Genomic DNA, 14,663 nt, shown 5'->3' with positions numbered 1-14,663 from the left:
GGATGACCTCATGAAACAACGCGAGTCAATACAATATGTATGATCCGCTCACGTTCCGCATTGTGTTCATTCAACAAACAGAGAATTATTCTTGTCATCTCATAATTCGACGACTCGGATCCCGCGAAACCTGAATCGAGTCAAGGCACATCATTTGACTATATTTGGAAAGCACAGCGCCAATCGAAAGTGTTCGAAAAGGCCGATACGCGGGTTCGTTCTGTTCCGCGCCTTCCGCCGTCGAGCGCGCGCGTGTCAAACTCAAAGCCCGGGGGCCCGCATCTGGCCCGCCACATCGTTTTATGCGGCCTGCGAAAGCAAATCATTTGCGGCGACTTCCGTGCTTCTTGCTAACTCTGCGCCAACGTGTCCCATCGTCATATGTAATGAATAATAACGTTAAGATATTGCGAGCATTTACCAAACCCCTTCTTTACCGTAACTTGAACAATAGTTGATTTCAAAACTAGTTATTCATCATTGAAACGTGAATTTAGATCAGACCTTTGCATGCGCTTCACTTTTAATATTCATTTTGGTATTGCTACACCCCGCTAAGCACACTGTGTGAGACTTTAGTCACGCTATTTTACTGCATCCCCGGCACGCATAAGGATACAAATACGGGTCAAATCGAGCGGCACGGCGGCGCAGACGTGGCAAACGAAATGAAAGGCTCCAACCGAAAAAGAGATGAAACGGGAGCGGTAAAGAGTTGCTGCTGACGCGGTGCGGGTTTAGCAGGCCAGGAAGCCGCCATCCACTGGCAGAGACACTCCAGTCGTCATCGCGCTCTTGTCGCTCAGCAGGAACAAAATGCTGTTCACCACTTCATCCACCTCTGCACACAAACAGAAAGCGGTCAACGGGTTGGCATCTGTCCAAAGTCGAGTTACGCTTCATCGAACAGCCAAGGGGGAAACGAGGATTCGGCCAAAAAGTTCTGCAGGCGCAAACATCGAGTTTGTGTTTGTGAACAATTTCCTGTTGACCGAGCACAAGCCGACTGCGACGGATGGAAAAAGAGCACTCGAGTCTGCCGGCTCCCACCTGCAAAGCGGCCCAGCGGGATGCGGGATGTCACGGCCTCGGCCTTCTCGGGGTCGCTCCAGCCGCGACGGCCCATTTCGGTCATCACGACGGTGGGGTTCACGCTGTTCACGCGAATCTGACCGGAACACAACACGGGATTTGACGGGCGATATTTCAAACACTCCCTTTTTCTCACGACGTACATTTCCAAAAAAGTGCTATGGACCTGAACCTTCCGCCAGATGTTGGGAACAACCCAAGTAATCCACACATACAAAGAAAGTAGAACAAATAAGGTCAGAAATTAAGTTGTGTGTAATAATATGAAATGACGCAGGGAAAAAGTATTCAACACATGAAGAAAGGGAGGCGCAAAAAAGGCATGACATCACCGAAAATCTATCAATAATCAAACGGCAATCCGGGTTGCCAGCACAAAATCTAACTACCGCAGGTGTTCCTCGGCCCGTGTGCCACTCCTCAATCGAGTTTCGTCAAAATGACATTTGCAATTGTTGCGTAATCCTACCACCTCCAGTACATCTTTCCTACGCTTAATAAAAACCCGTTAAAACAGGAAGTTAACGGTTAAATAACAGAGAGTACCTGATGGGGTCCGAGCTCCAGAGCCATGACTTTCGTCAACATGTCCAGCGCTGCTTTGGTGGCACCTGAAGGTGATCAAATGCAAAGTACAAGCGCAAGGCGACTCAGTCGGGAGAGACATCGTGTCTTTCCGTTTACTCACAGTAGACAGTGTGATCTTTGAGGGCGCACCGCGACGCCTGGCTGGACACATTGACGATGGAGCCTCCCGATCGTCTGCCGAGCATCCCGCGGGCCACTACCTGCACGCACGCACGCACACACGCGCGCGCGCGGAAGCCTTCTTTGATTCAGGAGAAACAGTTCGACTCCGCACAAAAGCCGGGAGAGCCTCAACATTCGGTTACAGTATGTCCCCGCATCTTTACCTGCGACACGTGCAGCGCTGCTTTCACGTTCGCAGCGAAGGATCTACAAATAAAAAGACATTGCAGTTACTTCTTGAGCCACACTTTTCCATTCATCCAATCAATCAGGGCTCGAGTTCAATTGATTAAAATTGATGTTAAACAGGAGTCAGCACACATCTGCCAGCATTTCAAGTTCCTCCGTTTAAGCCCACGTAAGAGGGTTCTAGTGGGCTTTTCCTGACATGAAGTCGTCATGTCTGGCAGCACGAGCATTTCCAAGGCACTAAAATATACTATGGAACGCAGAGAAGACAGCTAACTGGTTATTATGAGGAAAAATGTGTTGCTTGAATGTTCTTTTTTTTTTGTTTTTTTTTAAATAAAACAGGACTTTTTGTCCTTAATGTGCAAACAAAAACACGCAACACACTATGACAGGAATAAAGGTGAAAGAACATTGATAACTTTGCATTCCTTGCAGCTCTGGCTAACGATATTAAGAAAATATTTGATCTATTCTGATATTAGTACACCGGAAGGGTTCTTGCGGCGTACGCCGCAGCGCCGTCGTGGCCACGCTACGGAAAATCTCTCTAGGTAGGCTACCCAATAACCCCAGTTGAAATTGACAACATTGATCTTACTGGTCAAATTGGTCAGGCGTGACCTCCAGAAATGGCTGGAGCATGGCACATGCAGCATTATTGATGAGCAGATCAACGGGGCCTACGTCTCTGATGGCCGCCTCTGTGGCCTCCCAGTCTGCCAGGTCGACGCACACCGGGACGACGGACGGACACTGCGGGAACACACCGGAATCAGACACACGGCCGCAGGACAAAAAGAAAAGAAACAGTCGCAAATCGGAATAATCGTGCACCTCCTGCACCAGGCTGTCCAGGTCAGACTGCGTGCGCGTGACCGCTGTGACCTTCGCCCCATAACGTGCCAGCGCTCGGGCCGTGGCCCTGCCGATCCCTGAGATGCATTCAAAAAGTAGAGTTAAGCCCTCGTTTATGGCGGGAGTTAGGTTCTGGGCCAAGCCACACATATATTTGGGATTATTTATACATATTTTAAAGCTGTATGAACCTTTTTCACCTTCCCCACACTCCCATTACCCTCCGCCATACTCATCAACATTTGTTATGCTCTTAAACACCTTTTAAACTCTTCAGCGTGCAGTAATGCACAGTAGTACTGTACATCATGTATATTTTATTCCTTGTAATGTGTTTTAATGCTCTCTTCTTCCCAGTTTGAATGTTTTAAACTAGAAAGTGTTTATATTGCCACCAAAAATACAGCAGACTCAAAATCATGCAATATGGTGACTTATGCACGCTATGAATATGAAAGAAAAAAAACAATCCACAAGTCATCGAATCAGCAATAGATGAAGTGCGATATTGTGAGCGAGCACTGTAGCGTCAATCATAAAGTCGGTTTATTCTATATAGGCCGCTTGTTAGTACTTTTTAAACTCCCATATGCTCTTTTTGAATGCATTACATCTTCCTGTGGTTTTTACCTTTTCCTGCTCCGGTGACCAGAGCGTGTTTGCCTTTGAATGAAATCTCCATGCCGAACGAGGTCCAAAAGAAATCCGCTCCAGATGAATACAGGACATTTGCACTACTGGTTCAGGCCGGAAGGGAAGCGCACACGTCATTCGAACGCGACCGAACCTGCACGATCGCTCACTTCAATTCCCATTTCAGTGCGTTTCACGGATGAAATAAACACGTGAGAGGTTGACCTGCGCCGCTCGGGTCCGAAGTTTCAAGTTAATGGTACGAATTGAGCTGGAGCTTACCTAAATAAACGAGGGAACCAATATTATCACTGGCCGTCTCTCGATGATGACGTACACTTCCGCGCTTCTGGAAACGACACTCGCGATAATAATAATGGCCTTCGGCGAAACCACAACTGCTAATGCTAATGAACTTGAGTCAAACAATTGTCATACGTTCTTATAGCCAGCAACGGTAAAAGTACATCATGATCATGATCTTAAATTTAAATCATCCAGTATACAGTGGGTACGGGAAGTATGCAGACCCCCTTACATTTTTCAATCTTTGTTATATTGCGGCCATTTGCTAAAATCATTGAAGTTCCTTCCCCCATAAATGTACAGCACGCCAAAATTGGCAGGGGAAAGAAACAGAATTGTTGATTTTTTTTTTTTGCTTTATGAAAAAAGAAAAACTGGAATATCACACAGCCATAAGTATTCGGGCCCTCTGCTCCGTATTTAGTAGAAGCACCCTTTTTGAGCTAATCCAGCCATGAGTCTTTTTGGGAATGATGTAACAGGTTTTTCACACCTGGATTTGGGGATCCTCTGCCATTCGTCCTTGCAGATCCTCTCCAGTTCTGTCAGGTTGGATGGTGAACATTGGTGGGCAGCCATGTTCAGGTCTTTCCAGAGATGCTCAGTTGGGTTTAAGTCCGGGCTCTGGCTGGGTCATTCAAGAACAATCACGGAGATGTTCTGAAGCCACTCCTTCGTTATTTTAGCTGTGTGCTTTGGGTCATTATCTTGTTGCAAGGTGAACCTTTGGCCCGGTCTGAGGTTCCGAGCACCCTGGAGAAGGTTTTTGTCCAGGATATCCCTGGACTTGGCCCGCATTCATCTCTCCTTCGATTGCAACCAGTCGTCCTGTCCCTGCAGCTGAAAAACACCCCCGCAGCATGATGCTGCCACCACCATGCTTCACTCTTGGGACTGTATTGGGACAGGTGATGAGGAGTGCCAGGTTTTCTCCACACGTACCGCTTAGAATTAAGGCCAACAATTTCTATCTTGGTCTCACCAGACCAGAGAATCTTATTTCTTATCATCTTGGAGTCCTTCAGGTGTTTTTTAGCAAACTCTTTCACGTGTCTTGCACTGAGGAGAGGCTTCCTTCCGTCGGGCCACTCTGCCATAAAGCCCCGACTGGTGGAAGGCGGCAGTGATGGTTGACTTTCCAGAACTTTCTCCCATCTCCCGACTGGATCTCTGGAGCTCAGCCACAAGTGATCTTTGGATTCTCCTTTCCCTTTACCACTGTACCTTTCCAAATACTGCATTTATAGCGTCACAATTTTTGGTCACATGATGATATGCCTCTTGATTAATTAAGTCTTGAAACATGACACAGAAACGTTTTATTACTTCAATCAAACAACATAACACATGAATGACAAAAGACTTCACATCACAGCCCCAAGCACCGACCTGCAGTGACACGCGTGTAGATTTGCCATTCGAGGCCTGTGTGCAAAATAAAAATAAAAAAAAAACATAATAATAGATGGAAAGAAATAAGTAGAAATACTGATTTATGGTGGAGTGGAGCCAAATAATTCACCAGAGTTGTCAAACCTGCAATGCCACGTACTATACTAACCCGGGTCAAAAACTTGTAGGATCTCAGACTGGAATAGTTGCACTAGTGCATCTTTGAGAGAAAAAAAACAACAAAAAAAAAAATAAACGTCAAGTTAATCTCAGGCTAGACTTTGACAGAGAGGTAATAGTGTATAAGAAAAACATTATCAGGCTCACGCTGCATCGATGAACATAACGTAATGTTACATTTTGCATGTATTTGGTAATAAAGATGCACACGTCAAAATGACCAAAATCCAACATCCAATTTTAGGGAAAGCGTTGTTGACATTGTTTGGTCGGCTCTGTGATATCCAAATTTGGACTCTGATCCCGTTCCCGCTCGTATGCACTTCACGTTTAGTGACCGCACGGAGAAGGACTTTGGCAAAGAGCATCTCGCATCCCACCAAACGTACGCAGTCCAAATCGTGCAAAAAAACAATACGTGGGCCTGTACGCAAACACCCAAAGCGCAACTGGATGACATTATGATCATGTGTAACAACATTAAAAACACTGGATATAAAAGCTTGCAAGTTTTGTTGTCATTGGCAACCTGGTAAAAACAAACAAACCCTAAATAATACTCTTAAGTTCATTCATTATACACGTGTAAAGTACGTCATCTCATTCTTGAGTCTTCCATGTCTTTTGAGCAACTCATTATAATAGATATTTACTGTATATATATAGTATAATAAAAAGAGAAAGAAATGGAAAACATTGTGTAGCAAGAGGGACTGAATCAAACTGTACTGCTTGGTGGAAATAGGGCTGTAGAAGAAAATGTTTTGCACTTTAAACAAACATCATAGCATGATTGTGTCCATGGTACCTTTGTCCTTCTTCCTTGCGTTGTCGCATACTTGCGTCAAAGAAGCTCCAGACGCGCTCGACGCCATTAACCACTTCCCAGCTCATTTCCGATAGCCGCTCTCTGACTTTCTAAGCTAAGGCTTTGTACCGAGGGTGTGTTTTGGCAAAGGATTCTAATCATGTCAAACACGCATGAGGTAGGAGGTGAGCCGGCCTTGAATTAAAGCATCAGTTGTGAAGAATTCCTGGCTAGAGGTTGCTCGATCTCAGCAGAACACGGTAGCACTTTGAATGCTTATTGGAGCTGCTGGCTAAAGCTACGGTGGAAGTCATTTTTTGTTATGCGGTTTGGGCTTTGGACACCAGTCAGTAGCAGGATATAGTAGGCAGTGGACTGTCTTAAACCTGTGGAATGAGAAGAGTTTCTTGTTTAACGCAGCATCACATGAGAATATGTGCTGAGAAACACCGAGTTCACGGACTATTCTGATTTTCCTTACCTTGTTGGGTCTTCAACCAGTGAGAAGCCTCCAACAATGCCGACCACATTCCATCTATTCTCATAGCCTCCATAGCTAAGTGTCACCTATTAGAGAGAAAGCAAGCATCTGCTGAGTTTGCGTTCTCAAAGCGACTCAGAAATGTAGAATGTAGTGCTTATTATTTGTTTTGTTCGATAAAGTCACGGAGCTGCATATCTCCCCAAATAGTGTCATTGTTCATGAATCGCATGGTTGTTGGTTTTTTTTTTTCAATTATCAAGTCACATTTTGTACAGAGACTACGCCAACCTTCTGAGGAGAACAGGCGAAGAACACAAACACACTGACCTGCTCCAACACGTTGTCAGTGGGAAGCTTCTGGAGATTCTCCAGATGGGAGTGGAAGAGGTGTGTGTCTATTAATTTGACCTCCAGCAGAGCCTCAATAATGTAGCCGACGGTGCAATCGTCCGGGAGCCGGATCTTCTCTGCGGTGCTGATGAAATTCCCCAAACTGAAACCACAAGAGACAAGAGTTTCAAACTTCAACTTTATTTCCACAGGGACTTCCCTGCTTTGTGACATGGGCTGTAGTTAATGAGCACTGCACTAATTGTGCAACCAGTGCATGGACTGCGGCAATTTCCCTCATTTCCCAAGCCCCGCGGAATATTGTGTACTATGGCGACGTAAACACCAACAGCACCAAAAGAAAGAAAAAAAAAGTTTGTCTGGAGCTTCTACCGTTCTTTAGTAATCAGCAGTCAAATATTGGCTACTTTCAGCCAAATCTGTTTCTGGAGGGAGAAAAACTGAGAAAACCGCCTTTTTGTGAAAGCAGACGCATCAAGCAGAACAATGACTTTGACGCCAATATTTTTTTTTCTTTCGTGAAAATCTCAAACCTCGGAACATAAAACAACACTGAGAAACTACTTTTGACAGAAAATGTATTTATTTACAAGTATAACTATGTACAGAATTTACATGAGACAAAAATGCACGAACAAACAAACAAACACACTTGCACTTTTTTTCTCCAAATTCTCCTCCTCTACCGTTTGCTCAATCGTCCAGGTTTTTATTACCTTCCGCATAAAATCTAGCAAAGTTTTATCCACATCTGGATTTTATTCTTCTGGTGTCGGTCTTGTGTGGTTGTCATTGTCCTTGAAAACCAGTCCCTACTTCTGGTCGAAGCACAACCTGTGCAGTTTAGAAACATAACCGTTACTAAAAAATACACTGTTGAAATTGCTGTCGTGGGACGTGGAGGGAAAAAAAAATCATTCAATGACCTCTTTTGTCTGCGCTGCTTACTGGAATGGGGGTCGAACGTCTGCTGGATGCATAACCTGTACATTTTTTAAAATACATACCATTAGTAGAGATTACTTTTTATTGATGTGTTTTGCAGGGGTCAAAAAAAAAAGTCATAATTACTTTTCTTCATCGCCATCGTAAAAGACTCGCGGGTGTTGAATTCCTGCAAGATGGACAAAATCCAAAAATTCTAAATTCCAATCAGTACTGGCAACAGATGTTACCGTTCATTGTAATGTGAATAATGTTTTGATGTAACAGGGATTAAAAGGAGCGTGTTTGCTCGCTAAATGTAGCTAACGCAAGCTGCAAACGAGTTACCTTTGTCTCCATGTCATCCGGAGGGATGAAGCTCGGCTGGCGATCCAGAGGGCGTTCACTCATCTGACGACTCCGGATCCCAGTTACTCAAATCCTGGTCGGCAGACGATCAGCTGCCAAGCGGCCGAGGATGTCGCCATTTTGGCCAATAGCTTTGCAACAAAGCCATCTCTTGGAGCGTCATTCTGGCTTGGAGCGTCCTCTTTTATTCCCCCGCGTGATCTAAGGCGTCATTCCTGTCGGTCGCAGGAATATTTTTTTTTTGCCTTGGCGCAATCAATTTCTAGTTCCGAAAGCTTTTTTGTTAGATTTTTTTTCATTTTCTATTCTCTTTTCCGCCATTATGTTTGCCTTTTCTCATTGTCTCTTGCACCCCGGCCCCTCCTCATTCTTCCTCTTCTTCCTCTTAGGGAGGGACGTTTACCTCAAGGCATTGTTCCCCTCTACAGGGTGCCAATCCTCATTGCAGTTATCCAGAGGCTCAACAATCACACAAACTGCACAAGACCCTCCCCTACCCATCCCGGTTAAAAAACGCCATTGACGTCTTTAGACGGCATTGGCAGGGAATAGATGGATTCTGAATGACGTCTTTTGACGGCATTGGCAGGGAATGAGTTAAGTGCAACTTTCCTGACTTGGCTGTCAACCTTACCAACTGAAGAGAGAGGGGATCACATCAATTATATGACCTAGGTGGTACCCATGTACCCAGGAAGTAATTTTTTTTTTTAAACGTATTTTGTCGGAATTTAAATACCGTAATCTCTCGTGTATAATCCTCACACCTAAAGTTGACCTCAAAATTCTGGAAAACCCTTCTACCGATGTAGAATGCATTTATACAATGCATGATTTTGCTTCTACCCATATGTTCAAAATATGAAGTACTATCTGTATTTTCTTTGTGTTTTCAAAGAATTATTCTGAAGTTAAGCACTTTATTTGAACACGTAATACTTTCTTTTTATTTGCTAGCTCTTATTTTGAAATTCACAGCCCTGCTTTTATTTAGTAAATAAGAAAACACACAGTTGTGCTCATATGTTGGATTACCCAGGCCGAATTTGTAAGATGGGTACAACACTTCAAAGAAAACATGAAGGACCAGGTGAAAGATATTTAATTTTATTTTAATGGGATTGAAATTGAACTGTCAAGCATTTCAGAAAAGCATTATCATTAAACAAAACACAACAATAAAGAAATTAATGATGGTTGTTGTTCAGTCATCAGTCGTATTTAATAAATAAAAAAATATTTCACAAATTCTGCCTGGGTATGTAAACTTATGAGCAGAATTGTGCATCCATGCAGTCATATGTACCCCTGTCATACTGAAATGAAAGTGTAGGCTACACCTTTTTCATAACCTCTAGGTGGCATACTAGAATGAAAGTGTACAACTTTTTCATAACCTCTAGGGGGCAGTGGCATATTGGGATGAAAGTGTACAGCTTTTTCCTAACCTCTAGATGGCATTATATAATGTGAATTTTTCATTTCCCCCTATACCCATGTATAATGCGCACTGTTGACTTTGGGGGGGAGGAACTGCGCATTATACATGAGACATTACGGTACTTTTCCTATTTATATTTTTTTGCTAGTGGTGGTTATCATTAAACATTGTGATTCGCGCTCACGTTACAGTAATTTTATGTGCGCAAGTCTGTCTCCATGACCAATTATGCCGTGACCGGTCTTGCTCACCTCTTCAGAGCACTCACACTAGTCAAATATACTGGACTTGAGGTGTCCAAAAGTTAACTGGGTCCCACGCACTGCACGGATTACCGAGTGTTAAGCCACCCTGAGAGTATACAGTAAAACTAATACAAACCAACATTACATGACAGAAATAATGGGTGCTAATTTACTGTAATTAAATGACTTTATTTTTAATTACATTACTTCACCCACACCAAACTTTTAGAGCCTGAGTCGACAGTACGGCGGCATGTTTACGTCCAACCGTGTGCTCTTACAGACACACGGCGCAATCCATTAGTGTCGTCGTTGCCATGGTAACGAGTGTATCCGGTCGGTAATAAAATGGTAATTGTCGGCCGATACCGATAAGGCCGATAAAATTGGTGTGAAGTCTAAGTAAAACATCTTAAAAATACAGTGTGATAAGGAGAGGGCAGCACCTACCTGGCCCACGGACTCATTTTCAGTGCCAGACCTCGGCTGATACAGAAACCCGCTCCACCTGTTGCAAACCAGAACTTGACTGACACCTGAAACGAGAAACAACAACAACAACAACTGAAAGTCAACAAACATGAACATTAAACATCTGGCATTGGTGCTCATGTGTGCAGTGCTTGTACACAGATCTCAAAATGTTCATTTCATGACACAAACGTGAATGCAGAATACCAATATTGGTGTTCCACAAAGCCATGTAAGCCAAACAACCATGATTCCATTTAAGCTGCAACACCTTTGAGGGAAACTCATCTCTTTGCTTTTCTTGAATGGACTATATTTCTCATTCCATAAAACTCAATTCAGGTGTAATTACTGACCAATCCATTGCTCTTGACCCTCTCCGCAGCTTCTATGGGATGGTCGAGACTGGGCCGACCGAGGTAAACATCCTGGCTGTGGTGGTAGGAAGACAGCAGTTGCAACAGGCTCGGCAGGATCACGTAGTTGTCATCATCCACATGACAGAACCACCTAAAGCGCACAAACCATGACTCATCACGTTGTTGTCCGGGGTCTTCTTCTCAGATCTGACTTTTGGGATATTCCCCGCCCACACTCACTTCTTCTGAGACTCAATGAATTTGTCATATTCAACAGACATCTTGCAGCAAAGAGCCTGTCGAGTGTGAGCCGCGGAGCAGTTCGTGTTAATAATGTTTACACCTATAAAAAAAAAAAAAAAAAAAAGAAAGAGAGATCAGAAAAGCTTCAGTTCTTTCGAAATCTATCAATCATTCGATGAATACTCAACGCTTTAATACTTGATACTTGTCTTTTTTTTTTTCCTGTTCTCTGCTGTGGGTTCTGGAATTGATCGGCTTCTATTTGGCATCCGTACCTTTTCTCATCTGCAGCTCTTTGTCTTCCCCGTCTGAGAATAAGTAGGTCTGGAAGAGACAATGACACATTGTTCCAAACTGTCCGCTTGCGGCGCACGCACACGCTGCTCTCGTACAATCAGCCCGTTGTTTACGCTGGGTGGTGAGCAGCGGTGCCGGTAAAAGTGAAGCAAAGGCCGAGCGGAAGTGAGGCGCGGCCAATCGCATCGTCAAAATAAGGAGGAATTTAGTCTTCGGCTTCTGTTGCGTGCAAATAAAAGCATTCGAATGTCAACGCGGCATATATCGCCGTGTTGGGTGAGAATTCTACTGCTGTGAATTGTCTGCTACAAACTTTGGACGTCTTTCATAAAGTGGACCAACTTTATTGACCTCATTTCTGACAGCACCAAAGGATTCACTGTGCGTGTGTTTCGCTTTTTTTGCAACTTTGATTTGAATTGTGCGGAAAAGGCGCTGAGCATTTTGTTGGTGGTGTTCGACAAGGTGACTGGGGTTCAAACAAGCACCTGGTGCAGAAGCTGTACATAAATCACGACATTACCAATAGCCCACACGAATGTACTACCTACGAGATTTTAGGATTACTTCTCCGGTTCAGAGTTTTTATTTTTTCCAACGAGTAAAATCATGTTTTCGTAATTTGTGATTACAAAAGAACGGAATGTTCAACAATTACCTGTTCTTTAGCCTGAGATATCCAGGTCTGAATCAGCAGCTCCAGTCTGGACTTGTGGTACTTCCTGGTGGTTTTAACTGCAATAAAAATGTCCTTTAATTGCAACAGGTCCCGTGATCTAGATCCAGGAAGTATTTGGCCTCGTCCTTCAGGGACGGAAACCGCATCAGAGTATGTCCCCCTGTAGTCATCAGTCCCAAAACGTTCAGTCTCAACGGTACCATTCGACCGTCCTGAGCTTATATTCAACCCCGTGGCCCGATCTGTGCCCCCAGCAGAATCGGACGCTGCGGGAAGCCCACGATTGTGCTGTAAAGTGTAGGCTGAGGTCTTGACTCGAGGTCGGGGCCGGGGCAGGTCCACCTGGCGAGCCGTGGGTTGGAGGGCCGGGATGAGCAACAAGAGGAGGCCGCAGAGCACCAGAGAAAACAGGAAGCCGACCTTACTGACGCCAACCGACGCTATGTGCATTCTGGCGGGCCGATGGAGACGGCGCATCAGCCTCCAGGGCTGAAGCCACTTTTGACGCTGCCTCGCCCCATTCTCACTCCATCACACCCGATTCTGCAGGAGTTGAGGTTTTCGGTATTGAAAAAAAAAACGCCGACGGAGGATGGGGCGGAGGGTTGCAAGAGTTTCCGCAAAGGTTGAATCAAGGCATCTGGACTCCTCTGTTTAGAGACGGCCTTTCAGCACATCAAAATTGTCTTAAATCAGCGGAAAAAAAACGTTTTTCTGTTGACCGGTTTTATCTATTGATTAAAAATGTCCGCTGTTAAAGACAATATGCCTTTTTCAGTGCTAAGACAGGAACAATAACGTGACTTTTTTCCCCCCACAGCTCCTCAATTTTGAGTTTTTCGTAGAAAAAGGTTGCGCAAAGTCACAGTTTCGTTTTGATGTCTTAATATTAACAGTGGTTACCTCAAATACACATTTATGGCAAGTAGATATGTTAAAATGGCGCGACAACTGCCTGCACATTTATGACTAGAATCGTCAATCTTTCCCTTTAAGTATTTAGCAGTCGGACCACTTCCTTTTATGAACAGCACAATAAAATGTGCGCGTTGCTCTCTGCGTCAACAAAATTGCCAAGAACACACGAACGGTTACTATTCTCATTGACTCAAGTGACTTTTGGAAATGTTTGCTTGAAATGTAATATTCATTGCTATGTTTGTCAACCTCTTATGCAGCTGTGCGAAGTTAGCCTCGAGTCGCAGTGGAAAGACACCAAAGCCGGGCTGAAAGCGTTTTTGGGGGTCGGAAAGAAGGACAAGGACGACGACGGCGGCGGCACTTGCTCTTCACAAAAACGTCCCATGAAACATCGGAATTCGCTACATGGCTCGACAGGCAAGTGAATTTGATCAACTGCACCACTTGAACTCGAACACTTAGCTAAGTTAGCTTACTGGCAAACAATCCTCACGAGCGACGAAGTCGGAGGGTTCGACATTTGTCGCCTCCGTTCTTTTTCGATTTATGTTCAAACCTCGGCACGGTTTTCTCGATCACCTTTGCAGATTCGACCGCAGCTTTTGGCGTGAACGCCGATCGCCTCGAACAAGCGAAAACAAAGTTGCTTTCGCTGCTTCTCCACTCAGGTTCCAGGACTCATCAAGTATTGTTTCCGGTAATACCTTTCAAAATAGTCTCATTAGTTTTGCGCGGACAACAAAAATAAAAATAAAATAAAATCTAGGATTTAAAAAAAAAAAAGACATCGAAAAGAATTGAAACAGTCTATCTTCTTTGGCGTCAGGTAATAATGGAAAATAGTGTCAATTAGCAAACAATTATAGCGAAATACATTTGTTCTTAAATGAGCCGTGAAGTTAGTTGGTCAAGTTTAAAGTCAAAAGTTTCTTCAACAACAGATTCAACACACGGCAGTCTCTCGTGTCTTAACACTATTTCAGCTTTGCTATTAAAATGTTAACACCCGTTAATATCTGCAAATTGAGATGTCATTCACGCATTTGACTGAAAAAGTTACATTTCTGTGTATTATTTTTTTTTTTTGGTCTGATGTAAGAAAACTCATGATTAGCTAAAACAAGAATGTAGCAAATAGTAATCACATTTCTGTGTCGAATGAAGGTAAAAATAAATTAGATGACTTCAATTGATTCATTCCACAGAATAAAAATTAAGTTGGGTCAACTTAAAAAAGCTTGTCGGGTACAAATAAAATCATGTTTACAGAATACTGAAGTAATTGCCAAACTTGATAATTCAAGTGACAGTTGAATTAGTGACACAATGGCTAAGTTGAAAAAAAAACAAAAAAACTTTTAAAAGTGCATGCCAACTGTTGCCTTGTTATTATTTTTTTTAACGTTGAGCCAGAATATCTTTTTTCTTTTTTTTTTTGCGTGTACTTTAATACTTTCTGTGCTCACACTCACACCGTTCCAAAAAATGACATTACCTCATTTCAGTTCGGCAATAAAATAATATAGTAATAATGAAATAACAATAGCAAAAAAAAAAAAAAAAAAAATCTGAGAATGTTGAAAGTGCAATTATTGCACGCTTATCGTTTTCTTAAATAATATATTTGTTTTTGTTTTTCAATATGGCTGTTTGTCTCTAATGAGACATATT

General features: G+C 43.4%; 2 protein-coding genes and 1 long non-coding RNA gene across 4 annotated transcripts; all 3 read right to left on the bottom strand.

The window, feature by feature from the left end:
- Positions 1 to 498: 498 nt before the first annotated feature.
- On the bottom strand, positions 499 to 3,811 carry dcxr (dicarbonyl/L-xylulose reductase). 2 transcript variants are annotated; one of them, XM_061756918.1, is made up of 8 exons: positions 3,520 to 3,784; positions 2,869 to 2,966; positions 2,633 to 2,787; positions 2,007 to 2,049; positions 1,781 to 1,880; positions 1,639 to 1,703; positions 1,051 to 1,168; positions 499 to 841 (listed from the first exon to the last, which is right to left on the bottom strand). In XM_061756918.1, the coding sequence occupies exons 1-8, from the start codon at positions 3,569 to 3,571 to the stop codon at positions 738 to 740; spliced, it is 735 nt and encodes a 244-aa protein (XP_061612902.1). In that variant the 5' UTR covers positions 3,572 to 3,784; the 3' UTR covers positions 499 to 737. The 2 variants fall into 2 exon arrangements, with proteins under 2 accessions (XP_061612902.1, XP_061612903.1); XM_061756919.1 differs by lacking the exon at positions 2,869 to 2,966 and having other exon boundaries at positions 3,520 to 3,811.
- A 1,319-nt stretch (positions 3,812 to 5,130) lies between these two features.
- Positions 5,131 to 13,697, bottom strand: rfng (RFNG O-fucosylpeptide 3-beta-N-acetylglucosaminyltransferase). The gene is made up of 8 exons (XM_061756883.1): positions 12,051 to 13,697; positions 11,371 to 11,419; positions 11,093 to 11,195; positions 10,850 to 11,003; positions 10,473 to 10,558; positions 7,020 to 7,185; positions 6,690 to 6,775; positions 5,131 to 6,594 (listed from the first exon to the last, which is right to left on the bottom strand). Exons 1-8 carry the CDS (start codon positions 12,546 to 12,548, stop codon positions 6,519 to 6,521), a joined length of 1,218 nt encoding a protein of 405 aa, XP_061612867.1. The 5' UTR covers positions 12,549 to 13,697; the 3' UTR covers positions 5,131 to 6,518.
- On the bottom strand, positions 7,193 to 10,465 carry LOC133469615 (uncharacterized). Its single transcript, XR_009785741.1, has 4 exons — positions 8,316 to 10,465; positions 8,115 to 8,157; positions 7,970 to 8,026; positions 7,193 to 7,877 (listed from the first exon to the last, which is right to left on the bottom strand). It is a non-coding gene; the product is annotated as an uncharacterized LOC133469615 (long non-coding RNA).
- Positions 13,698 to 14,663: the final 966 nt, after the last annotated feature.

Source organism: Phyllopteryx taeniolatus, chromosome 19, assembly GCF_024500385.1.
Source record: "Phyllopteryx taeniolatus isolate TA_2022b chromosome 19, UOR_Ptae_1.2, whole genome shotgun sequence".
NCBI classification, from domain to species: domain Eukaryota; kingdom Metazoa; phylum Chordata; class Actinopteri; order Syngnathiformes; family Syngnathidae; genus Phyllopteryx; species Phyllopteryx taeniolatus.
Note: the sequence above shows the minus strand (reverse complement) of the source record. Positions and strands in the feature narration are given on the sequence as shown.

Excerpts from the sequence above, each read along its gene's own strand:
- dcxr (XM_061756918.1), bottom strand. The coding sequence starts at position 3,571 with ATGGAGATTTCATTCAAAGGCAAACACGCTCTGGTCACCGGAGCAGGA. Across the intron at positions 2,788-2,868 it reads TGGACAGCCTGGTGCAGGAG|TGTCCGTCCGTCGTCCCGGT; the intron begins GTGCACGATTAT and ends GTGTTCCCGCAG. Across the intron at positions 1,881-2,006 it reads CAGCGCTGCACGTGTCGCAG|GTAGTGGCCCGCGGGATGCT; the intron begins GTAAAGATGCGG and ends GCGTGCGTGCAG.
- rfng (XM_061756883.1), bottom strand. The coding sequence starts at position 12,548 with ATGCGCCGTCTCCATCGGCCCGCCAGAATGCACATAGCGTCGGTTGGC. Across the intron at positions 11,420-12,050 it reads TATCTCAGGCTAAAGAACAG|ACCTACTTATTCTCAGACGG; the intron begins GTAATTGTTGAA and ends TGTCTCTTCCAG. Across the intron at positions 7,186-10,472 it reads AAAATGAGTCCGTGGGCCAG|TTTGGGGAATTTCATCAGCA; the intron begins GTAGGTGCTGCC and ends TTGTGGTTTCAG.